The 25,195-nt window shown below is 40.4% G+C and overlaps 2 protein-coding genes across 2 annotated transcripts; one reads left to right on the top strand and one right to left on the bottom strand.

Annotated features, from left to right (window-relative positions):
• The first annotated feature begins 189 nt into the window (after nucleotides 1–189).
• LOC127371664 (tripartite motif-containing protein 16) lies at nucleotides 190–5,501 on the top strand. The gene is made up of 7 exons (XM_051414612.1): nucleotides 190–736; nucleotides 1,327–1,422; nucleotides 1,504–1,737; nucleotides 1,830–1,998; nucleotides 2,123–2,209; nucleotides 3,065–3,136; nucleotides 4,292–5,501. The coding sequence occupies exons 1-7, from the start codon at nucleotides 272–274 to the stop codon at nucleotides 4,837–4,839; spliced, it is 1,671 nt and encodes a 556-aa protein (XP_051270572.1). The 5' UTR covers nucleotides 190–271; the 3' UTR covers nucleotides 4,840–5,501.
• A 53-nt stretch (nucleotides 5,502–5,554) lies between these two features.
• LOC127371663 (sodium-dependent neutral amino acid transporter SLC6A17-like) lies at nucleotides 5,555–23,418 on the bottom strand. Its single transcript, XM_051414611.1, has 12 exons — nucleotides 22,851–23,418; nucleotides 19,381–19,817; nucleotides 16,150–16,307; nucleotides 14,903–15,029; nucleotides 13,220–13,401; nucleotides 13,011–13,121; nucleotides 12,667–12,908; nucleotides 11,533–11,725; nucleotides 11,257–11,449; nucleotides 10,828–10,987; nucleotides 10,501–10,663; nucleotides 5,555–9,575 (listed from the first exon to the last, which is right to left on the bottom strand). Exons 2-12 carry the CDS (start codon nucleotides 19,661–19,663, stop codon nucleotides 9,168–9,170), a joined length of 2,220 nt encoding a protein of 739 aa, XP_051270571.1. The 5' UTR covers nucleotides 19,664–19,817; nucleotides 22,851–23,418; the 3' UTR covers nucleotides 5,555–9,167.
• Nucleotides 23,419–25,195: the final 1,777 nt, after the last annotated feature.

Genomic DNA, 25,195 nt, shown 5'->3' with positions numbered 1-25,195 from the left:
CAGAACAAAATGTGTCTGTATTTAAAATTTAAATTATTTAAATTGATAAATATTAGACTGCCTCATTTCTTACATTACATTCCTGACGCATTTACTCACCACAACACTGTTATGTTTCTCCCTCCCTTTTCAAATTGATTCAAATAATTAAGTCACGCCCATCTCCTCTCTGATATCAGGAAACCACACACACACATAACACAAACCTACTGAATCACTTCACCAGGAAATGAAACCAAACTTGTGATAGCCCGCCTTTCTGCACACAGACATGGCAGAGCCTCGTATCCCGATAAAGGTGAACCACCTCAGCTGTCCAATCTGCAGCGAGGTCCTCAGGAATCCTGTGACTATTCCCTGCGGACACAACTTCTGCATGCAGTGCATCCAGGACCGCTGGAACAATTCTCTCTTCAGCTGTCCTGAATGTGGCCATAAGTTTCCCTCCAGACCCCAGCTGATCAAGAACACAACTCTGGCTGACTTGGTGAGGGACACCGAGAGGTGTGATGCTGGCTGTGCGAGTGGGAAACCGCAGCATTCGGGAGTCTCCACGCAGACCCTGAAAAGACCCTGGAGCTGTACAAAAATGAAAAGCCCTTTATGTTGGAGGCACAGATGCTTCTTGGATGTTTACTGTTGCACTGATGAGCAGGTCATTTGTGCACTGTGTGCTTCAGCTGAGCACAGGGGACATACCATTGGGTCGGTGAGGGGAGAAAGGAAGAGGAAGCAGGTATGTAAAATAAACAGAAACACAAAGAATACTGCAACTTCTGCTTGGTTTTTAAAGTTGAAACCAAGCAAAGGAGACTTTACCAGCTGTAAACCTGTTAAATATGGGAACATATGAGTGAAAAAAACCCTCAAATTTTCACTGTGTGGTCAGTTAGGGGTCCCAGTGTTTAAGCCGCCATATATACAGTAACCAGTCTGTCAGTTGAGGAAAATCTGAGTCACTGCAGTTCATCCGGTGCTGCAACTTCGGCCCAGAAAAAGAATCTACATCTGCTGCATTTATACATGTTGAATCATCACTTTATTCCACATTACTTCCACTTATTTCTAACACACTTGGGAAAGCGGCGGTAATCAGTTACCTATGAATGGACCTTCACAGCCAGTTTGCAGACAAAAAAACGTGAATGGATCTAATGGTTCATACTGTGGAGAAACAACACAAAAGAAGCAGCTACTTTCCAAAGTAGATGCCCAAACAGACTTCAACAGGCACAAAAATTATGTTTTTTGAAGTTGCCAAGCCTACAACCAGTTTCACAAAACTATAAATAAATATTGTGTATTTCTATCCGACTCACACTGAAGGAGGAGCTGGAGATGAGACAGATTAAATCCAAGCAGATTCTCAAGAAACAAGAAAATAAATGTAGGAACTTGGAGAGGACTCTCGAACAGATTCAGGTGAGCAGAACATGTGACCACAGTGTCTAAAGACTGTATGTATTCATGAAAACATTTAACATAAACTCGTGCACAAAACAGGAGGAGGCGAGAGATACAGACGACTATTGTGAGAGCGTCTTGGTCAGTGTCATCGACTCCCTCCAGAGACATTACCTATCAGTGAGAGAGCTGATCAGACGTCAGGAGGAGGCTGCAGCCGCTCAGGTTCAGATCTCCCTACAGACCCTGCAGGTGAAGATTGAGGAAATGAAGAAGAGGAGTGCTGAGCTGGAGCATCTGGCACAGACCGACAACGATGTCCATTTCTTGGAGGTACTTTGATCACATCGCTACAAACTTGAATCTTTCTAATAGAAGATGTTTTAATGTCTCTGTCTCTTTCCCAATCCGCCCTCTCTGCACAGAAATGGCCCTCTCTGCAGCGCCTCTGTGACGAAGACTTTCTCCATGCTCTCCGCGGAGTTTCACAGGATCCACTGCTCCCCTTTGAGGTCACAAAGAAAGCTGTTGACAAGCTCGGGAGGCAACTTGAGGAATTTTGTGACAAAGAATTCACCTCAATCTCTCAAACTGGTATGTATCTTTGTCGACATGTGGAAATATTTTAACATCAATCATAGTTTTAATATATATTTGATGTGTGTGTGTGTGTGTGTGTGTGTGTGTGTGTGTGTGTGTGTGTGGGCATTCAATATAGCTGACGGGGGAGAGCAGCAGGAGTCAGGAGGAGAGACAGAGCAGGACGACTTGCAAGGATGTGAAGCCAGTACCTCACAGTCCCATGGTTTGTATTTAATACAGTTATAATTTCAGAAGAATGTTTTCAGCCTCCTCTGTTGAAACAATTTCACCAACATATGAAACACTGTGAAACCCCACCACACAAAGGCATTCAAATTCAGAGTATAAATCTCTCTATATATATGAAAGATAAACTTCAAATAACCCAAAATGCAACAAATTGAGTGCAAACCTACTCTTTTATTACTAAAAGAGCTCAACATATTTCAGCATGAGATCTTAGACGAGCACTTTTTGATCGGCTGATTATCTTCAGGTGTAAAACACCACTGACAGAAACCAAGAAACCCAAACCACAATATCATAGCTACAGCGTACAGTAGGCCTATGTATGAAACGTTACCTATAACTTTAACAATATACATGGTGGCTTTCATTATCCAGAGTATGTGTGATAAATTAAGGTATAAAGTTATTATATTATTATTATTATTATTATTATTATTATTTGTGCTGTGGACAGAAGGAGCGTTGTAAGCATCACTAAAGTTTAAGCAATAAAACTGTATTTTGTGGTTCATCCTAGGTTTACTGAATTTTTATATTTAAAAGCTTTTTTTGCCAAACATCCTTATTCTGGAAGAACCCATGTGTCATGTCAGTAAACTAACGACTAAAAATCTTAATTTAATAAAGAAAAATGTAATTCTATGGAGCCTCTTTTATCATTTTCTTTATTAATAATAAAGGCTGTGAGCCAGTTTCAGGGTCCTCTTATTGGCTTACTGAGACACTACTGTGACAGAGCCATCATTAATGTTACAAGTAACTCTGCTTTTACTGCTATGACAAGTTTTTCAGCAGTGGCACTTAATGATGTTGTGAAATTGTCTCATAGGTCTCACTGGCGTTAACAAGACTCTGACTGATCGGACTGCAGAGCCTAAAACCAGAGCAGAGTTCCTGCAGTGTGAGTTTATCCTCTTATGCACTAGAATAACACTTATTAGTACTTTGGTCCATGATACTTTAACCTCACATATAGACAGGACATACTCAAGTATTGTACTTCAGTGCAGGTTTCAGGTACCTTATTTAAGTATTTGTGGTTTATATTACTTCTTATTACTTCTTCTAATATTATTTATGCTTCCCTACATTTATCTGGTAGCTGTGGGTACTAGTTGCTGTTAAAGTTTAAGTTTATACAACACACAGTATTATATATAATACAACATATTAAAGATCAAATCAGTGGTTACTGATCTTTTTGGCTTGTAACCCTAAAAAAAACCTAGATTTGGGCCTTTTGTCACGTTGCCGATGTCAATGAGTTGTAAACTGTTCCATCAGACACATTTCCCCTCTAAACTTCTCATTTAAATATCTCAAATAGTCAAATATTTCACAATAAAGAAAAGATTCCAGAAAATATTTAAAAAATGAACTTTTTTATTCTTTCATCTCACATTAGCCCACTCACGACCTCTCAGATTTATTTTATGACTCTTTGGAGGGGCCCTACCCTTAAGTTGGGAAACTGTATATAAAGTTAAAGTTATCTCCACCTGGAGCAACTGCACCAGTAAAATGTGACTTACACATTGCTGCATCAGTAACAATCTAATACTGTAATATAATTCATAAATAAATAAATAAATATAAAATCAGTCAGTGTATTTCTTCTGCAGGACGACTACTTTTACTTTTAACTTTCTACTACATTTTGAGTAATAGCTCTAATCTCATCCTACAGGCAACATGTGGTCCAGCTTGACTCTTATCACCACAACTGTTGTAGAGTCTGCATACACGACACTCATAGGGGCACATAAAACGTATTGACTCTAGATGCTACTAGAACTAAAGGCCTCCCATTGTAACCTTTGACCTCTCAGGCCATAGACCATTCACATACAATGGATACTGCTGCCTAGAAGACGAAAATGTGTTCACAATAGTACTTTTACTTGCAATGGAGTATTTTGACATTGTCTTATTGATACTTTTACTTTACTGAAAGATCTGAACCCTTGTTTCTCCACTACATGCAGACCGATCCAACCACGACTGTATTCTCAAGGTGCTCATTTTTAACTTCACATCTTTTTTTTTTTTTTCTCAGATGCATGTGTCCTCAGCCTGGACCCTGCTACAGCTCATGAGGACCTGACTGTTTCCGTAGGAGACAACGAGGTGAGGATGAACCTTGTCAGGATAAAAAACCCGCCAATTCGTTCCCCCAAGAGGTTTATCCACCGACGGCAGGTGCTGTGCAGGGAGGGGCTGCAGGCCGAACGCTGCTACTATGAGATCGAGATGGAAGGAGACAAGGCTGAGATTGCCCTCGCCTACAAAGGAATAGACAGAAAATCCCGCACTCCGCTGTCAGCTTTTGGGGCCAATGCAAATTCCTGGAGTCTTGATCGCTCCACAAAGTACTCTGTGAGCCACAGAAAGGACAGCATCCAGCTTACAACATCCCCCAGTCATCATAGGATCGGTGTTTATCTGGAGTTCAAAAAGGGAACTCTGACGTTCTATGAGGTGTCAGACAGCATGAAGTTTCTTTATAAGGTTGAAGCTGAATTCACAGAGCCGTTGTACCCAGGCTTCTGGCTCGGAGAGAAATGTTGCATCAGGATCTGTGATTTGAAATTGGACAGACTGTAAAGGCCTGAGTTTTTGAACTATTTATCACACGGAGCCATGAATGAATTACCTCATTAGAAGCATTTTTTATTGTCTTCTGAATCTCTCTAACTTAAACTACGATATATCTCCGGTTTATGGTTCCCCCCGTTGCATCACCTCAGGGACTTTGTTACTGGACTGTCAACTGTACAGACGAATTCCACATAACATGTCGATCACCTTTTTATAACCTGATATAAGTCTGCCTGCGTTTTTTATGTTACTTCAACTCACTATAACTTAGAAGGAAATATGACTAGTAGATATAATAAAATGCAGTTAAACCATAGTCTACAGCATGTCAGCATGCTAACTCGCTCATAATGTCAATGCTTATATGCTTTTAAGTTTAGCAGGTATAATGCTCTCCATGTTCACCTTCTTAGATTAACTTATTAGTTTAGTACTTTAGTGCTAATTAGTGCAAAACAAAAAGTACAGCAAAGGCTAATGGGAATGTCATTAATTTTGTTATTATGTTTTTTTATTAAGTGAATTGAAATGTTGACCAGATGATGGAACAAGAGTCACCAAGAGATTACAATTCATCCTGAGGAGCATGAATGTGTGTACCAAATTTCATGGCAAAGGTCGACATTGACATCCACAATAAAAATGTCTTCCACTGTGGAAAAAACACACGACAGATTTTTGACTCCGTTTTGAACCCGAAAAATCCAGAAATACGACAGCAGCTTGTCCACTCTTTATTATTAATATTTTTGATGTTCACAATTTTTACAACAATTTGTCAGTATCATACAATCGTAATACGACTGAGAAAAGAGGGAGAGAAGCTGTAAAAGGACATTTCTAAACGTGTCTCCTGTACAGACAGTGCTTGAAACATGTGCTCAGTAAGGCCCTGCACCCACAGGTAATACACACACACACACACACACACACACACACACACACACACACACACACACACCTTACTATAGGCTATATACATACGCACACACACTCCAGCACTTGTAAGGAAGAGTTGTAACATCCCTTTGGCTATAAGGGGGCAGTTTCTAATCATTGCTATGGACTGACACTAATGTGTCAAGCTTCTTTGAGCCTAAATTATTCTTCAGTTTAATAACTTGATATTGCTTTTACACAGACCTTGAATTTACTGCTATGAGGACAACAAAACAAATGCTAACTTTTTTGCAGTCCTAGTGAAAAAAGTGCATTAACATTCATTATTACTGTATGTTACATTTACTGCTAAAACAGTTACTTTTTAAGACATTGATATACGTCACATGGATAAAATCTAACTTCAGAATAGTTTGATTACACAAGATTATTTACAGATTCAGACAACAGAGAGTTCGCTACATGGTGCACTTTCAGCAGGAAGTGCCTGGCTCACACAGACTAAAACAAGACAAGAGATGAAACAAGACGTAAACGTTTTAGCCACACTAACCGTCCTGCGAGACAGTAACGCTCTTTACACACAAACTGTTGAAAGATGAAGAGACACATCTGCTGTTCTTAGACCTACCACTAGTTCTGCCTGAGGGTGGGACCATGTTGTCACATGAATAACAACGGTTTATTCTCTGAACAGTAGCTGTTTGAGGACAGTCAGATTGTCAGGCTCAGCTACATAATAAAGGTGAGTTTTAGGTGTGGTGTGATTGCATACAAAGGTGATGAAAAGACATGAATGGATGCAGAAAACAGGTGTGCTCATATCTTCTTTTTAACTTAGGTTTAACTGGTTAGCAAAGTTAATTAAACTCAATCAAATACTGTCGAATAAACTTTAAAAAACACCCATAAACACCCTCCTCTTATTGTTTAATTACTAACAACTGAGTTGGAAAAACTGAGTTATAATTCCAAGATTTGAGATGTTGTTAATTTCTGACAGCAATAATATCTCCCATTTGGTGAAAATAGAACATTATACATTGATAGACTCAATTTAATTAACAAACTGCTCCAAGAGTAGCTAACTGACCACTAAGGTTAGCAGCTGGGTTTCTTGTTCTTCACATTATCGTGTGAATGCATCATTTGTTAGCATTATAACACGGAGCCGGTGTTAGCATGGTAGCATATCGGGTGTGCTAACATGCTGATATTCCATATAACATTTAAAATGTTGTTCGTATTATAGTAATTATCTTGCATTTTGACCTGTAGGTGGCACCAGATGAAAAGTCATCCGTTGGTAAGCGCAGGTGGTGCTAGTGTGGCTAAAAACAAGTAGACCAGTAAACCTAAAGTGGAGACAGGTGAGTGGACATCGCCCGCCAGAAAAAACACACAGCTCTCATGAACACAACAGAGAACCAGCCGCTGCCTATAAAAGACACGTCACACATCACCTCCAGCTCCCAGCAGCGTTTTCACATCCCACAACAAGAATTAGCTACACAAACTACAAAATAGAGAAGTCTTTAAATATACAATTTAAATAAGCGTCACACAAGATGAAAATATATAGTATATATATATATTATATATACTGGTCACTTTTAAAAGATAAATCTTTGTTTTTTTAACACACCTACATACACTGCAAATATACAGGAATATAAATATAGTCCATTTAATCCTTAACACCATGGCTTTGAATATTGTGATAAAAAAATAAATAAAGGTATCCTCTTCCATGTAACAGGAACTTGAATGTGCTCAGTTTCAACTTGTTGACAGTTTTGCAGTTTTTGTAGTTTTACTATTTACTATCAGTGTGTACAAAAATGAAACAGGTTCGAGGATGAATGTCAGCTGGTTTAACATCCGTTAAACCTGGAGTCAAAGATCTTCATCACAACTAATGTTACCGTCTGCTTCAGTAACACTTCAGGAGGTTTATTATTCCACAGATATACAGAAACAGTGTGCATTTGAGCATACGTGTGTGCATGTATTCGTTTTTTTTTTTTATTACTGATGAGTTGAATCTTCCATTATTTGGATTTTTGCTTCTCAACTTCCTAAATCTTTTGGTCCTATTTCATGTTCATTATGTTTCTTGTCCATTAGTGAACATAGTTTGTGCATTCTTGTTTGTGCTCCAATGTAAATATATATTGCTTACTCATTGTGTGGGACAGCAGTTATTTCAATTCCACATGTGCATAATTTAAAACAACAGGTCAGCAGTTAGGGTTAGTATTTGTTTCTTGTGCACAATAATTGTGTAAAATCTATTTTGTGCTTTTGTAGGAAGAAAGTCAAAACTGCATCAAGCAAGCGATGGACATTTGTTTCAAAGTCACGTGAACAAGCTGTGCTTTCTGTCACTGAAGAAGCTCTTTCTAGTTCACCTTCAACACAATTTGATATATTTCTATATCTCCTTTCTGTTATTCAGTAATATAAATATTTAGATTTCAAGTGTTTTATTGTCTTGTTTTTACTCTTTGGTGGAGAAACTTAAATGAGTTATAATGTGCGTGTAACAGAGGGTGACACTGTGGCTTTAGAACATAAATCTTATCCTACATCGTATTACTATACTGTACAACACTGTTTACATAATGAACAATAATGGCTACACACAAAACACAGGGAAATGGAAGAGAACGAAACATAAATGGATGGTCTTTAGAGCAGCATTAAGCATAGTTTACAATACACAGAGCCCTGTGAAAACATGATGAGAAGTGTTTTGTAGTTCAGGGCATCCGAACAGAAGTGTATGACGGACACACTGAATCGCTGCATAAGATCTAATAGACAATAACTTTTTCTGTGTAAGACCGTATGGCTTTAACACACAGTAGCATTATAGAGGGCAGCAACAGAAACACTGACAGACTTTAAACCTTAAAATAAGTGAACTCACATTCATCTCGGCTCTCTGTGCCAGTGTACTGAGTGAAAACCTGTTCAATCAGCAGGACCACACCGGCTCCTCTACATTCATCCTTTCAGGTCCCCTGCACTGTGCAGACAGGAATGTGCATTAAACTGTGTGTGTGTGTGTGTGTGTCAGGTGAGGGGGGGTGTCTGCTGAGGATCCTTCTACTAAGGCAAAGAAAAGCAGATCACATAACTTCATCTTAAACCCTGTGATGTTAAATACAGAATAGATAGAGATTTACAGTGCGTCACTGTCAATCTAACCCTGATTTCAGTGTCTGATCTACTGTTATAAGAGTGAACTTTTTTTCTCCTGCTGCAGGTGTTATTTATTGATGCGTGTTGGGCGGCTACATACAGTTTTGTGGCATTAGCAGGGCAGTGGTGGGTGTTCTCTGCGCTGCAGTGACCCCCGGTGGAGACTTTATGGCTGAAAGGTAAACTGTGCTACAGGACTGGGTGTCAGAGGGGCGTTTGGATAGCAGTCAAGAGTCAGACTCCGGTGTGGCAGGCGTGGTCGGTGTAGTCGGTGTGGTGGGGCTGATGGCAGTGTTCTGGTAGCTCGTACCGTAGCAGCTGTTTGGAGACAGGGAGTTGGGGTCCAGGGCTTTGGTCCCACCTGGAGTCAGGAAGGCTTTGCGAGCCGGCACTGCTAACGGCGCCTCGCCAGGCTTTGCACCTAGGATGAATCTGGCCTCGTCCTGCTCCTCCAGGTTGGAGATGTCCTTCATCATGGTTTTACGGTAGGAGACGGACAGCTTGTTGGAGCCATCTGACATCAGGTTGAAGCGACGAGCGATGAAGACAATGGGGAGGGGAAGCATGGCCACCACGATGAGAGAGAAGCACATGGCCAGTGCCCAGGGAGGGTAGCTCTGGAAACGTTCATGAGCCTGCAGACACATTTAAAAATAAAATAAAAATGTTTCTCTAAATGGAGAGAAGCATTCAAATCTAAATCTACAGGTACAAACTGAGTTGAGCAGGTTGTTTCGTTGTTTTGGATGTCAATCTGTCGGTCAGTCCACCACTCTGGTTCAGAATGAAATATCTCAACAACTTTTGGATGGTGTGCCATAAAACTGTGTACAGACATTAACGGTCCCCAGAGGATGAATCTGGCTATCCACTGACTTTTCATCCAGCGCCATCAAATAATGACCTCCCATTCCCATAAACCTCAGCTGTACTTTGTGCTTAGTGATAGTTAACAAATATTAGCATGTTAAGATGCTAAACTAAGATTGTCAGTGTAGGAAACATACCTGCTTAACATCAGCTTGTTAGCCTTGTCATTGTGAGCCGCATTCGTTCCTATTTTACTTACATCATACTTACAGACACACATATTTTCATAAACACCAGGGTTCTTTTAGGGGACACATATTTGTCTATGAAACTATTGTACAAATTCCTTATGACAAAAATGAGATTTAAAAGAAGGATAAAGAAATTGAGGGCGTGTATAGAGGATAAAATATGTCCACAACAGACTAGACCTGCTCTATTTGAAAAGTGTCCTGAGATAACTTCTGTTATGAATTGGCGCTATACAAATGAAATTGAATTGAATTGAATTGAACACCAAAAACAATACTAACAATAATATTTATAATTACAAATATTTCAATAAAAATGTTAAAAGTTACTAATCTAAATCACCTTCTGACTCCAGACTTGGTAGATTAAAAAAAAAAATCCTTTATCAGGAAAATATAAAGAGTGTGGAATACAAAAAATCCTCAACCTCAACAAAAAGTGATGAAAGAGCACACACACAAACACACAAACACACACAAACCAAACACACAGACTGACCAGCTCTTGGACCCAGGCGTTGTATCCTGGTGGGCTGATGGCCATCTCTATGACGGTGGCTGAGATGAGCACAATGAGACACAGAGGGGAGACATACTTCCACAGGTAGAAATAAATCTTATATGGTCGGAAACCCAACATGTCCTCCAGATCCTGCATGAACCTGAACAACAACAAAAAGAAATACAGTAATGATCATATCCCTTTATAGCGTATAATTTACACTTATCTAACATTCCTCGGCTCCAGTGACTGTTTTATTTTTAGAATTCGATCTCAGGATGATTAATTGCAGACACATAGACACAAACCTACAGCTAGTTGTACCTTTTTGTACCGTAAATCCAAGCGACAGACACGTTCTCCAGGATGACGACTACAGTGAGAGGCAGTCCGGCAGAGTAATCATCAAACATGGTGACATAGTAATTCCCTGAACGTTGAACGAACAACAGACCACAGAGGAAGGCCACAACGCAGCAACACACTGAAACAAACCCAGAGAAGGGAAAGATTTAGCGGCCATTCAGAGGAAAAGATAAGAAATGGTCAAGGGTTTGGTATAATAGATGAGAAAATAGAAAAATAAAAGGGCTCCATTGCCAGTAAGTGTTTTGCATTCAGTACACTCTGAGCAATAATACAAAGCCTAATGCAGCCCATTCCCAACAGTGCTTTAATGCTGTGCTGAATAAGGGTTTAAACTACTAATAGCATACAATGGACTGACTGAGGGAGTCAGTGGGGGAGGTTTACCTGTGAAAAGCTCCTTCTGGACCTTGTAGGTATCGAGGACAGGTGTGGTGATGCCGGTCATGGTGCCGATCATGCTGCCCAGACCGAGGTTGATGAGCATGAAGAAGAACATGACCGACCAGAATGGAGACGCCGGGAAGTGGGTCATGGCTTCTGTGAAGGCGATGAAGGCCAGGCCGGTTCCCTGGACAGCCTGTAGAGAGGATCAGAGGAGTGAAATCAGGTGACAGACTGAACATGCTATGTTTTCCGTAGTAGGACTGTGCCGTACTGTACCTTGTTGAGCTCGTCCTCCAGGAGACAAGGCTCCAGACCCAGTTGGGTGAAGCTGCCCTCTTTAATGGTCTTGATGACCCCGTACATCTCAGCGTAGTCTGATGTGCTGAGATGGGAGAAGTTTACATGTGGAGGGATCAGATCGTGACTCAGGACGTTAGAGTTGAGGTATCCCAGAATCTTCTCTGCATTACTAGAAATAAAAAAGAACAGGATTATATTGACATATCGGCATATATCATAAGAAATAAAGCCAAACAAGTACAAGCAAATTTAAACATGTACATTCTGTTGAGGCAAGGGCTGCACAACTTTATATCTATTTATAGGTCAGATTATTATCCACTGTATATACAGGAAGTGCAAAGAATGCACAAATAAATATTGTATGAAGTACGGAGGTGATCTTGTGCATATTGAGTCTGCTGAGCATACAGTCTGCTTAGACTTGAGGATGACAATCACAAGGTAATATGTACATATCATTGCACAATGTTTATACAGCACTGTAATATATATGATATGTATGTACAGTAACATGATTCCAGTGTTATTTCGCAGCTAAGGAAGTCCTGTCATACAAAGTGCTTTAATCATTCACACAAAAAATATAAAGTCTGGTTATATGTGTATTTATGATCTTTAAGGTTACTTTTACTGCTCTTAGATTGTTTTCTTGAACATGCTTCCTTTCACTTTAGTTCACCCAAAATGCAAACATTTATGACAAACTCAGGAAGTCTCCACCGAGTGGAAACCTCCGTGGCTGGAAAAATTAAGCCAACATGGAAGTGCCAAAGACAAACTCTTAAAGCTATGCATAATTAAAGGCATGGTCGCTCTGAGTGACAGGTGGGTGCCGTTGCAGGCAGCTAGTGGCTTCATCTGATCTGCCTCAGCTCCATCCACGCTCCAACTCTTTGCCCATTTTTGGATTAGCTGGGAGCCGGCAGCCTGCCAAGATGGCAGAAAGTTCAAAGACATACAGTATATCTCCAAATCTTAGCAAGTAAAACCAAAATTACCTGTTTGGCTAGACACCACCCGAGGATATTAATTAATCTCTTTACTATTTTAATGTTTGTGTGTTTTTAAATGTCCTGTATATAAATGCTTATTCAGGTGTGAACTTACTCTACGACACACTTTTCATTCATGATGTTGGCCTTGAAGCCCAGCACAGCGAACACCACCAGCGTGGCCAGAATGGACGTGAGAAAGTTGATGACAGAGACGAGCACGGCATCAAAGTGACAGTTGTTATCAATCTTATTGTAACTGGAGAAGGCTATGACTCCTCCAAACCCCAGACCCAGGGCGAAGAAGACCTGGGTAGCCGCCTCTCTCCACACCTGGGGCTCCAGCATCTTCTCCAACTGCGACGGACAGAGAGAAAGGCAGTTCACAACTTTGTTATTTAGTGTTTTTCGGAATGGCTAAGTAAAGATACTGGGACAAAGCAGTTCTGTCAGTCTCACCTTGGGAGTGAACATGTGAGCGATACCATCCACTGATCCCTTCAGCATTAAACCCCTGACCAGGAAACAGAACAGCACCACATATGGGAAGAGAGAGCTGAAATACATCACCTGTGGAAGTGGAAAAGGGAAAACATACATTCAGCAAAGGGAAACAAGGGGTCTCCTTCATATGTTTCTCTCACTGTGTTATCCATCCTCTCCACTACCTTCCCAGAGGAGGCAATTCCTCTGATGACGGCGAGGCAGACGATGATCCAAGCCACCAGCAGGGACAGGGTCATTTTGATGTTGAGTCCACCGCTCTCCGCGATGGTACTGGTTGTGTTCAGGGTCTGACGGTACCAGAAATAGGTCGTAGCCGAGCTTTTCTCGCACTCCGGCTCCACAACTGTGTGTTTTGAAGACAGATGGAGATGGAGCTTTAGTTTGGGTGATAATGAAGGAATAGCAACCGGTGGAAAGATGCAGCACAGAGGTTTGAATGTCACAGAGAGGGCAGAAGGAGAACTATAATGAGACTGAGAATGTTTACTCAGAGTCAATGTCTCCATTCTCGGCTGGTTTACACCTCTCAGGCGTAAGGGGAGCTGAACAAGGTCGTCTGTGTGCTTAGTATGCCAAGCATGGACCTCCAATTCACAACACCTGAGATTTCTTACTGAGCACACCCAGTATATTTTCTTATTACATTGAGGAAATGAGATATAGAGTGTGTGGCTGTGTTTAGTCAGCAGTAATACAATTCTCCACATAATATTGCAGGATGGTCCAGATTTATCTGCGCAGATGCACACAGACACATAAACACAGATGCACAGAAAGCTCTTTATAAATGTGGTTCAATCAGGACGTTTTCTATGTCACACTGGACACAAATGCATGAGAAACAAATAGTTTCTATCCTTCCAGTGAATCATTTTACACTCTGCTGCAGTCCCTCAGCTTGAGCGTCCTTCAGTCTGAATCTCTGCTCCCCCGTCTGCCTGCCAGCCGCCTTGCTGAGTCATACACATGCTGAGTGTTTCTCGGCCGCCCTGGGGTTATGTTATTATCGCGTCTAATCAACCTCCAGAAGGTTTTAATCTGGATTATGTCTGTGAAGGTGTGACAGAAAGTTGTAAGGAAGTTAACACAGTTTGTCTGATCTGCTTATTGCAGGTGTGTCGATAGAGGCTGAGGCTGCAGGGCTTCATGTATTTAATCCTACAGATTGCAGCATGGCGGCCCATTAAGAAATTATTGTGAGTACCATATACATAAGACTCAAATGGATATTGTTCTAGATTTATCATAATCCTGATGTATGCACTCTTGATATTAGATGAAAACATCTATCTACTGTACTGTATTGTGTATTTTTTATATCCTTGAAGAGTAAACCCTTTAGATCAAGTCTGCATTCAGTTTATATGCTGTGTAAATGCAAATGTCACTCACACTTTCTTCTACTGCACATTTTTTTATCACTGAAATTGTCTATGATTTGTAGCTAGGTTAGCAGCATGGCTCTATGGATGACATGTCGCTCTAGCTTCCACCACTTGCAGACAGATAGATTAATGGATAGATTGCCATGAGATTTTGCACAGATGTTCATTGTCCCCTGAATCATGATGACCTTGGTGATCCCCTGACTCTTCTTCTGCGCCACCATGAGGTTAACATTTGTGATTTTTAGTGAAATATCTCCTGCAAAACTGATGCCTCAGTTGTAATTTGTGTGTTGTGTGAATTAGCAAATGTTAGCATGCTTACACACTAAACTAAGATGGTAAATTTGTGTTTTCCAGTGTGTAAGATTTAGTGGCATGTAGTGGTGTAGTTGCCTTGCTTAAATGTTGTTCTGAAGCATTTATTCTGTCTGTTAATTATTATTTAATGTCACTCACTGGCAAGAGTCCCATTCTTTCTGATTGGACAGTCGCTCCATGGAAGAGGATACTGGAAGGACTGGAAGAAATAGAAGATGCTCCAGCCGATGATCACATTATAGTAGAGACCCACAAAGCCACACACCTAGACAGACAGACAGACAGATAGATAGATAGATAGATAGATAGATAGATAGATAGATAGATAGATAGATAGATAGATAGATAGATAGATAGATAGATAGATAGATTGTAATTTATTGACATTTTACAGTGTGCCCTCTGCTACGTGACGTAAACAGCCAACATACTTCCAGTAAATTGTATAACAAGGTCTGCACAGAGTGAGAGAAGTATGCAAATGAGGCAGCATGCTTTGTGCATGTCCCATGTTGCTGTCAGTCTTCTGAGCAGTCGTGCCAGCCAGGACATTCACAAGCTAAATAAGGTTGAGGAAAGCATGAATAATTAAAGTGCTCTCTTTTCCACACTGATCTTCTACGAGATATTTATAGCTACTTCTGCGCCAGCCGCACGACTCTAAAGAAAGGCTACCTTTCTCTCTCCAACACGTCAATACCTCCCATAAACCCAAGAGAGGCCGAGGCAGTGTGAAGGCTGTTGGTGACTCCAGATGTTCCTGTAACTTTATCCTGCTCATTGTCAGATCAGTTTCATGGTTGCTACATGCTATAAACATGCATAAGACATATATACCACACATTTAAATCAGGGATCAAATTACCTTTGTCCTTTAGACAGATAGATAGATAGACATATAGACAGACAGATAGATAGATAGATAGACAGATAGATAGATAGACATATAGACAGACAGATAGATAGATAGACAGACAGACAGACAGACAGACAGACAGACAGATAGATAGATAGATAGATAGATAGATAGATAGATAGATAGATAGATAGATAGATAGATAGATAGATAGATAGATAGATAGATAGATAGCTTGCTAAATGCAAAAAGGTACCTTCATAAATCACACAGAGAGAGCAGCAGTTTATCATTAAACCGGTGCACATTCAGCAGATGTGCTTCTGTTTAACTGAAGGGTTTGACAGCTGTTTCCCCATTACAACCTCCCTGATTCTTATCAGAGAACCCACACTTTTTGTTTCCACCATGCTGCCATCAAACTGCTTTTCTGAGGAGCCTTAAGAGTCTTTAACATCTATAGAGCACCATTTTATAGTCTACAGAGTTAATGGATGATTCTGATTTATAAATAAAATAATCACCTTACCATCAGACTGGACATTCCTATCCCGCCCAGACTGGGACAGACGTAGTTCCAGACCCCGATGCTCCCACGTCGGATCTTCTGACCCACAGCCAGCTCCAAGAAGAAGAGCGGGATGCCGATGATGAGGAGGAGGATGAAGTAGGGAACCAGATAGGCACCTGAAAAACAGGGAGGTTTGTTGAGTTCATACTGTGCACTGTATGAAGCATTTCAAGGCAAACATGTCAATTTGTACAATTTAGAGTCCAAAAGGGAAGTAATATGTTTAAAATCAACACAGAAAAACAACCAAGATGTCTGTCCTTCCTCACAGATTTGACTGAACATTACTGTTAACTACTTTTTCACAGTGTGCTATACAACAAAAGCTGCAGAGTTTAAGGCTGTAGTCTATGGTTCAGTCATATTAAACTGTATTCTGTTTTTTACATTTCATCTCATTTACATGCATATGACCAAAAGTATTACAAACTTTCAATATAATGAAATCTAATACAACAGAAACATCACAAACAGCCCTAAAATGACTACAGAGTCGAATCAGCACCTTTTTGACACAGTGACGGCAATATAAACTGTAGGCTTCCCCTACTCCTTGTATGTTGTATTTTTAAAGGATGGGTCTATTAGATTGTGTCGCATTAAACAGGGGTTTTATATTTTTTGGGTCATTCTAAGAGTGATTTGTAATAAAAAGAAAACTAAAATAATATGGTCCTAATAGTGTGATGAATATGAACAACGTTTCCTGTTCATTTGTTTTTTAAAACCAGCAACATTTGTACAGTAATTCAACAATTTTGCGTCAGTTTAACTTGCAAAATGTGATATGGTGATTCAGTGAAATATATTTACCCAACCACCCCTCCTCCTGCACCCAGCTCCTCTCCGATGTAACCTCCTCGGCTCCACTCACGAAAATTCTTTGAATTTCATTTTAATTTTGATGGGAGTCTAAATTTGTCCCTTTGCAGCTTAATCCAGAGAGGCATAATCAGGATGCAACTGTGTTTTATGTGCGAAGGGCGAGTCATCGTCTGGGACTTATAGCAGGCAAACATGTACTATTAATACATCAAAAGTAGGGAATTACATACAGTGGGAGGAGTAATGAGGCAGTGAGAGGAGAGGAGGGGAAAGGCTAAATCAAGAAAGCTAGAGAGGGTAGTGAGGTTAAATGTAGTGAGAAGTTTGGGGCCTTTGCCAGGATCCTCAAATCATCCACTCCATCACCGGTTATTTAAACTGGAGCCTGATAGACATGATATACGACAGAGTCCCGAGCATAAAGATGCAACAATGGAGGGAGAAATGATAGATGTGACGAGGAAGAGAAATAGTAGGAATGAGAGAGAAGCCCACACACCGATAACTCCCTAACAACACGGAGCTTTAACGTGTCTGTAATCGGCTGCCTGACAGACAATTACTGAGTGAAAAATGGCCACTCGCCAGGTCACATAACCTGACTGGCCTTTAGTTGTCTAGTGACAGAGTAAATACTCTCTATAGGCAATAAATCCTGCCTATATGCAATAAATCAGACACGGGCAGTAAAGCAGTAACCACAAAAACATTAAAGGCTTAATGTAAGCTGTAGCATGTCTATCAATCCATGATGACGTGGTGTTTCTAACCTATAGTGCAGCAGGTTTACACTGTGTTTGCCTCCGATTACAAGCACCCCAGACCAAAATAAATCCTCATCACTATACAGTTACATTCATTTTTTTTTTTTATCAGGCTCTTTTCTGTTTACCAGAGTATCAGTTGGGCCCGGCCTGCTCTGCCGGCGGTAGTAATCAATAGTGCAGCTATATTTAGACCTGGATGTTTTCTGCACAATACAGCTGCTCTTCTCACTTCTGTACTGAATGGATATGACATGTAGTTTGTGATGGTCGGGGGGGTTACTAAGCTACTAAAAGTGAAACACAGGCAGCTAAACAAGCAGCATGACTCTATAAATGAGCAAAATCAGCGTTTATGTCTGAAACATTTCAACAATAAATCACTTGTGTGAAATAGGGATGAACATTGTGAAAATCAATATCAGAAGATGAAGACTTCATCTGCAAAACCAGATATCTTCATTTTGTCTTTTTTTATGTGCTTTATGTGTTTTGATTAAGAATGACATCTATCTGGTTTTGCAAATTAACTCCTCATATATGACACAATATGGAAAAATATGCAAAACCTCAAAGCTGTTGCATTTAAACAAGAACGTTAACAACTTCATAATTATTCCACTAAAAGTTGATAATACTGCGTAGCCCTTGTGTCTGAAAATAACTTGAATGGTGGAAAGACTGCACAGAGTGGAGAGGACTGATTGGTATCCTACCAAAGTGGAAGTATAGTTACTTTCAATAAAACTACTGTTTTATGTCTACATTCTGTCAATAACTGGGCTATCACGCTGATGTTTAGCTGTTAAAACATATTCACCAACTAAGTTTAAAGAGTTTGCACGCTAACGTTTGCTAATTAGCACTAAAAGCAAAAAACAGCCTGAGGGACTGATGGGAATGTCATTAGTTTTGTAGGTCTTTGTGTGTTGGACAAATCAAAAGGATCAAAGTTCTGATCAAAGTTAAAATCATCCTGAGGGGACATGAATATCTGCACTAAATTACATGACAAACCATCCAATAGTTGTTGAAATATATCAGCCTGGACCAAAGTGGTGCAGATTTCCATCCTGAGAGTCATATCACACAGCTAACAGTCGTTAGAGCAAGAACATAACGTCAGATTACACTTCTTTCACTATTCTTACACTATTCAGTGTTTGTCACTTAAAGGCCATAACTGTCTGTTTCTGATCATTTGTTTTCTGTGTGGATGTCACATCCATTATACGTTCCACTTCATGAAAGAGAAGTTGCTATATTTAGAACTCGTATGTGATCAAACCATCTTTTAAATATTCAGATGTCATCAGTGTTTATTAGTAGAGAAATAAAGTGAAAGCTTGAGCGCTCTATGTGTTTCCTTTTATTCTCAGTGTCCCTGAGTTGGAGACACTAACTTCATGGATTACTGTGGATTTTTTGTCACTATCATTAAGGGTCATGGTAATATCTTACTACTGTGGGCCTTCAGTAAAGTTAGAAAGTTACTGCTTTTAAAAACATCTGAAGGGACTCTCATAGTAAATGTCTACTGAGTACAGTGAAGTAAATGTAATGTGCTACACATAAGCTTGAACTAAAGCCAGCAGCTCACCTCCTCCATTCTTCTGGCACAGGTAAGGGAAGCGCCACACGTTCCCCAGGCCTACAGAGAAGCCCACCTGGGCCAGGATGTACTGCAGTTTGCTGTTCCAGGCAGGTCGTCCATCGTTTTCGGGCACCTCTATCTGCGGGACTTTCTTCCCGGCGGCCCCTCCAACGTTCAGGGCGCTGCTCTTGTAGTCGATTGGCTCCTCATGTGCGAGCAGGTCAGCCACCGACTCTGTGACGTGCTCATGGCTCTGCTCGCGCTGCGTCACCTTGCTGTTCTTAGGCATCGGGGTGGGGTGGAGACAGAAAGAGAGAGCGAGACAGAGACTGGTAGGAACAGGAAGAAGTGATGCAGGCAGAGAGTGGAGAAGAGATAGATGGATGCTATAGGGAGCTATAAGGGAGATGCTGAGGAGTGATTTCAGGTCTGGGGCTTCAGTCCTGCATCAGAAAAACAAAAGATTGTATTTCAAGGACATCATCAAATTTAAAATGGAATAATGTTCTGTTATTGGACAAAAACCCCATAAATAGTATATATTTTAAATAAAAGAATGAGATTTGTGCCCCTCATAGGCATCATTCAATATCCAGTATTTTTTTAAAGCCTTCATTTCCTGGCTGTGATCCCTTAAATAACACTTCACACAGACACAATTATTCCTCCGTTTAGCGCTTGGTTAAGCTTGTAATAAGACACTGGATTGTAACACATGGTTATGCCTCTCCAGAGCCATGAAGGGTGTCAGCATGAAGACAGGACACCATTCATCACACCTGTGTTAACTTAACCTGACTTTTCAACAGAAAACTCAACAGGGACTTGAACAGACATGTTTACATCACAGCTCTTTGTCTCTCACGCAGTGTTTTTGGTTCCAAAAAATTCCCAATCCTGTAAATTGTTCTATTTAATTTCCCTGTTCTGCAGAGCTTAACTTTAGCGAAGCTTTTTTTTCCTGTAAATCCCCATAATCCTCGGAAGCATCGCAGCAACATCCATCCTCACCCCTCTTTCAGGGAGTGGTTGGTTCAACCCAAACGTAATGGAGGAAGTGAACATGATGCTTTGGATGAAGTGCCATCATGTGTTCTCTTGATCCACATCACGAGCCCCTGTGTAGGCTCATTACTTATTGAGCGAGTCATTTTGCTATTATAAAAAACCTGCCGTCCATGCTAATGCAAAACTGCAAAGCTTGTGGGTTATTCCAGCACTCTTTACATGCTGGAGGAAAAAGGAGAAAATATGACTTTGAATACTCTCAGTTTTTGATTCTGTTGTTTGGTAGTGACTGATCGAGTCACCTAAGTCCTGTTAAAACAGAAGAAAAATGTATAGCTAAAGGAAACAGTAGAGAAGTGGGACTGAGTGAAGATGCTGTACATTGAATGTGATGCAACAGCAATGATGCACATGAGTCTTTGTTGTCACAGCACTTACTGCTTACATCAGCCTAAAACAGAGTCTGCTACTACCAGCAAAGAGCATCGGCTCCACACAAACACTCTCAGAGCACTCGTAGACACAAGAAAGCCACAAAACACTCCTTAATTTGTTCTCTGAATGTTCATTTGCTTTCCTTGCTTATGCATTTTTTCATCACCACAACAGATTTCCTCCTCTGTGCATGTCAAGATGAGCCTATGATGCAATAATCCATGGCCATTCACAAGTCTTCATAATCCTGTGTGCATTAACTGTAAAGCCCCCAGCGCTGCTTTTCTGTCTTGTCATTCAATCCCATCCTACAGTATACAAGACACGTAATATCAATCACAGGCTGCATCATCCAGCCAACACTGAGAAATGAAAACACATCAACTCACCCAACCAATAATCCTGCTGGAAAAAAACCAAAAAAACCCAAACACAGTTCAGATGAGGAGTCTGACTGTGTAGAGCGATTTTATATCAAGGCATTTTTCTATGGCAGGAAAAGCCTTTGCATGGCCTGCAATGTTATCTTTCTCCTATGTGTCGATCCTGGCTTTGTCCTTGGAAGAAGATCTACATTGTCAGAGTTAACAAAAAAGGAACTGTATTCCCTTTGACCTATAAGCAAACATCTGCCTGATCTTTGTGTATTTATTCTCCTTCTTGCCTATTCAACGATTCTACATGCGTCATAACGAGGGAAAGCGAGCATATATGCAGGGTATTTCTACACCACCGCACTGTACATAACGACTACTGAAACCACCAAAAGCACTTGAACTTGTGCATGTTCTGAGCAAATGTCACATCCACAGAGAGTGAAATGTAAAGAACTTTTTGTATTAGGACAAGAATTATGTAGTTTCTTTCAGGGACTATATAATGTACAGAACAGCAGTTTGTCATGTATGTATACAGCTATCTTCTGCTGAGACTCCATGTTCTTGGACATGATACTCTAAGGGCAGGTGCACCAAGACTAAAGCTGAAACAAAGCTGAGGTCACATACCACAGATAAAAGCAGAGAGTCCTTACAAATGTGAGGCTAGAATAAGAAATCATTCACACTGGTAAATTTCCAGCACCAACAAGGACACCAGTTCAGCCCTTAACTGTGAACACATGCTTTTACACAGCACTGTATTCAATGTCAGACGTCCCAAAATCACAAAGTAAAAGTTAAACTCTCATGCAAACAAGATACATTTCCAGTGATCGATGTGTATATTCATATTTTTCTAGGAGTTATGTTGGAATAGATAGCCATATATATGCAAATACAATGGAAACAGCAGACCCTGCTGGTATCAGCTTCAGTAATCAGTCCTGTTTAAATGTCCACACTTGTTCATTAATCGATTACTGATCCTGTGATTACAAGTCTGAACACACACCACAGTTAATGGTTTATCATCTGTTTCACTCTGGAAAAGTCTGAAGCTTTGCATTTGTTGTTCCCACTTTACTGGCAAAATCAAAACTTTAAAAACTGTAAATTTAAAGGAACATCAGCTTGCTTTCATTTAAAAAAAACAACCTCTTCACTCTAAAACACAGCTGACCAGAACAGCTGCAGGTGGTGTAAAGCTGGTGAAAGCTCTCACTCATCAACACCTCAGCACAGATCACTTAATGTGACCACCAGGCGACACATCTGGTGCTGATGCTGATAGCCCAGCGGTTTCGCCATCGCTGATTTCACCGCTCATCATAAGTGATGCGACGACTTTTTAAAAAAAAAAAAACACACAATCAAGGTCAAACACGATTATGTCCTGACCTCTGTGCGTAAAGTAGAAACTCATTTAGGTCATGATGCAAATTTTACACAATTACAGACAACTTCACGTGACTCAAAACGACATAAAACAAAGCGACTGGAACTCTTTTCCAGCTCTCTGTGAACTTTTTTGCAGGAATACAGTTTTCAAAATCCAGGTGATAGCAACTACAGCGCAGAGAGAGAGAGAGAGAGAGAGAGAGAGAGAGAGAGATGCACAATGGAGGGATGTTAGAAAAATTAATTCTTTCTCACCGTCTGAGTCTTTAGCAGCGATCAACAATATCCAGGGTTTATCGTGACCGCAGATGTGAGAGAAAATCTGTAGAAAGGCATGAATGCATCCGCCGGGCAGCACTTGTGTGTCTGTGTGGTACTGACTGATCGCTCACAGGACACTGGAGGACGGAGGATCACATGCTGCTCTGCCTACAATTGACATGCAGGGAGGAGAGTCCGGGGCGCACCGTGACGCACAAAGTGCCGCTCATTACCAGCAATGACAAATTATTAGGCTACCTGACACTCACTTGTTGTTTGAGACTTCCGGTCATCACAGCGTCTCTGCACGGTAAGGTGTGATGTCTGAGGGGGGTAAAAAAATGCAAAACTATGCGCGGATTTGTCAAGGTTATCCACACCTACCTGAGGAAGTAAGTGTGTGACGCAGCTTTCGTCATTCCCATTTCAATTGATACCAAAAAAAGCCATTCAGCACCGGCCTGTCGGGATAGTAGCATGGGATGCAAAGGAAAAAACAACAGCTCTTATTCTAAAGGTCATTTGAGTTGAGCTTTTTGTTAGCATCGCCCTGCAAACACAGTGAGGCTGCTGGTATTAATGTGGACACTGGGAAACCAGATGAGCAAGCCCCTTTCCCCCAACTGCTCAACGATGAATAAGCATTAATAAATGAATAAAACTCATAATAAATATATGAACAACAAATGAATAATACAGAGAGGGAGAAAAGAAGGACAATCTGCACTTGTAAGTGGAGACAATGTGTTATTATTGCCATCTGTTGTAGCCTAATCTGAAAAGTAAATAGTAACTGAGTGTGTCAAATAAATATATTGCAGTTAAAATTTAAATAATTCCTAAGTGTATATATACACATACCCATATATTTAATATATGGGTATGTGTATATAAGTGTAAGTGGACAAGTGCTTCAAATTGTACTCAAAAACCTCACATGAGTAAATAAGAGTAGTTAATTAGTTACATTAATATAAAAGTCTAAACAACATTGTTTTTATTAAAACTCTCTTTAGGGAGAGGAATCTGTTCTCTAAGAGAATATACAAGTAATTCTCTTCATTCTCTCCAATAATCTCTGACTAACATCTTTATCTCCCGGATCAAACTTTAAGTCTTTGGACTTTGCAGTGGGTGGTCATTTCTCTATTAAATACTGGACACACGACACGACTGCAGCAGACACAGTCACCCAGGGGACCATAAATCACGCACCAGCCACCAGAATATTCCTTAATACCACTGAGATAGAGGCGGAAGACATCATAGAGAGGCCATTTTTCATCCTGCCCTTATGGATTTATTTTGTTCCCTGTGTCTATCTCCTTGGTCGTCTTAATCAGATGTGTGTCCTCACTTGCTTTTTGATGTTTCTCTTCATCTGCATCATTATTACCATTATAGAGTTGATGATAAATAACAAAGGGCAGTAAATGTGTGGAGTTAAGTGGCTTTAAACTTTCTAAGAACAAAATCCTGTTTCCCCAGGCACCAATACAGTTTGAACTGGCTTTAAATAAGATATGACCTCTGCAGTACATTTGAATCACAGCTCATATCTCATATTCTCTCTATTTGAGAAGCTTTGCAGTAGGATGTTGTTCAGACTGTTTTAGGTTAAACTAAAACCAGAGTGTAGCATCCAAGACGTGTTCAGGGTCCGATTTGTCTTTCCTATTTCTACAACTGCATGGTCCTCGCTCAGTGACGCTTTTGACGCACCATCTTCGATCTGACTACTGGGAGCAGTTGCTGTGGCAACCTCAGGATCATATGACAGACTTTGTCTCATCTCTGCACTCTCTTTTCTGTATTCCTACCCTACATAAATTGCTTTTCCCTGTAATTTGATATTACTGAATATTGAATATTTATTTCATCCAAATTATAGCTCAATTTAAATAGTTGTCCTATAGCTACTGATCCCTCCGCCACATATTATGTTAACTCTCTTTCCATTTGTTTTAGCAAGTTTTAGAAGTATACAGTGCATTAAAGATCATCCTCTGTAGTGTTTTCACACACTCACACCTCATTTTTGCTTCCACAGCCTTGTGTTCTGTCACCTCATCTCATGTGAGAAAAAGTCTGATAAGAAATCCCTCAGACGAAAATAGAAAACAAGCACATTGTGACTGAAACAAGTGAAACAGGATGACAAAGTCTGATAAAAACAGTTCAAGGACAAGGATTTAAATCATGTAGCATAATGATAGTGATTGTAAAGTAACACTTCAGCACCAAAGTGCTCCCTAGCAAGGCAATGCTTCAGGACATATGCTAAGTGGACAGCGGTGTGACACTCAGTGATACACTCACATGATTTTTCGAGGCTCCAT

This window comes from Dicentrarchus labrax, unplaced genomic scaffold, assembly GCF_905237075.1.
Source record: "Dicentrarchus labrax unplaced genomic scaffold, dlabrax2021, whole genome shotgun sequence".
Classification (NCBI taxonomy): domain Eukaryota; kingdom Metazoa; phylum Chordata; class Actinopteri; family Moronidae; genus Dicentrarchus; species Dicentrarchus labrax.
This window is presented reverse-complemented; position numbering and strand designations above follow the sequence as displayed.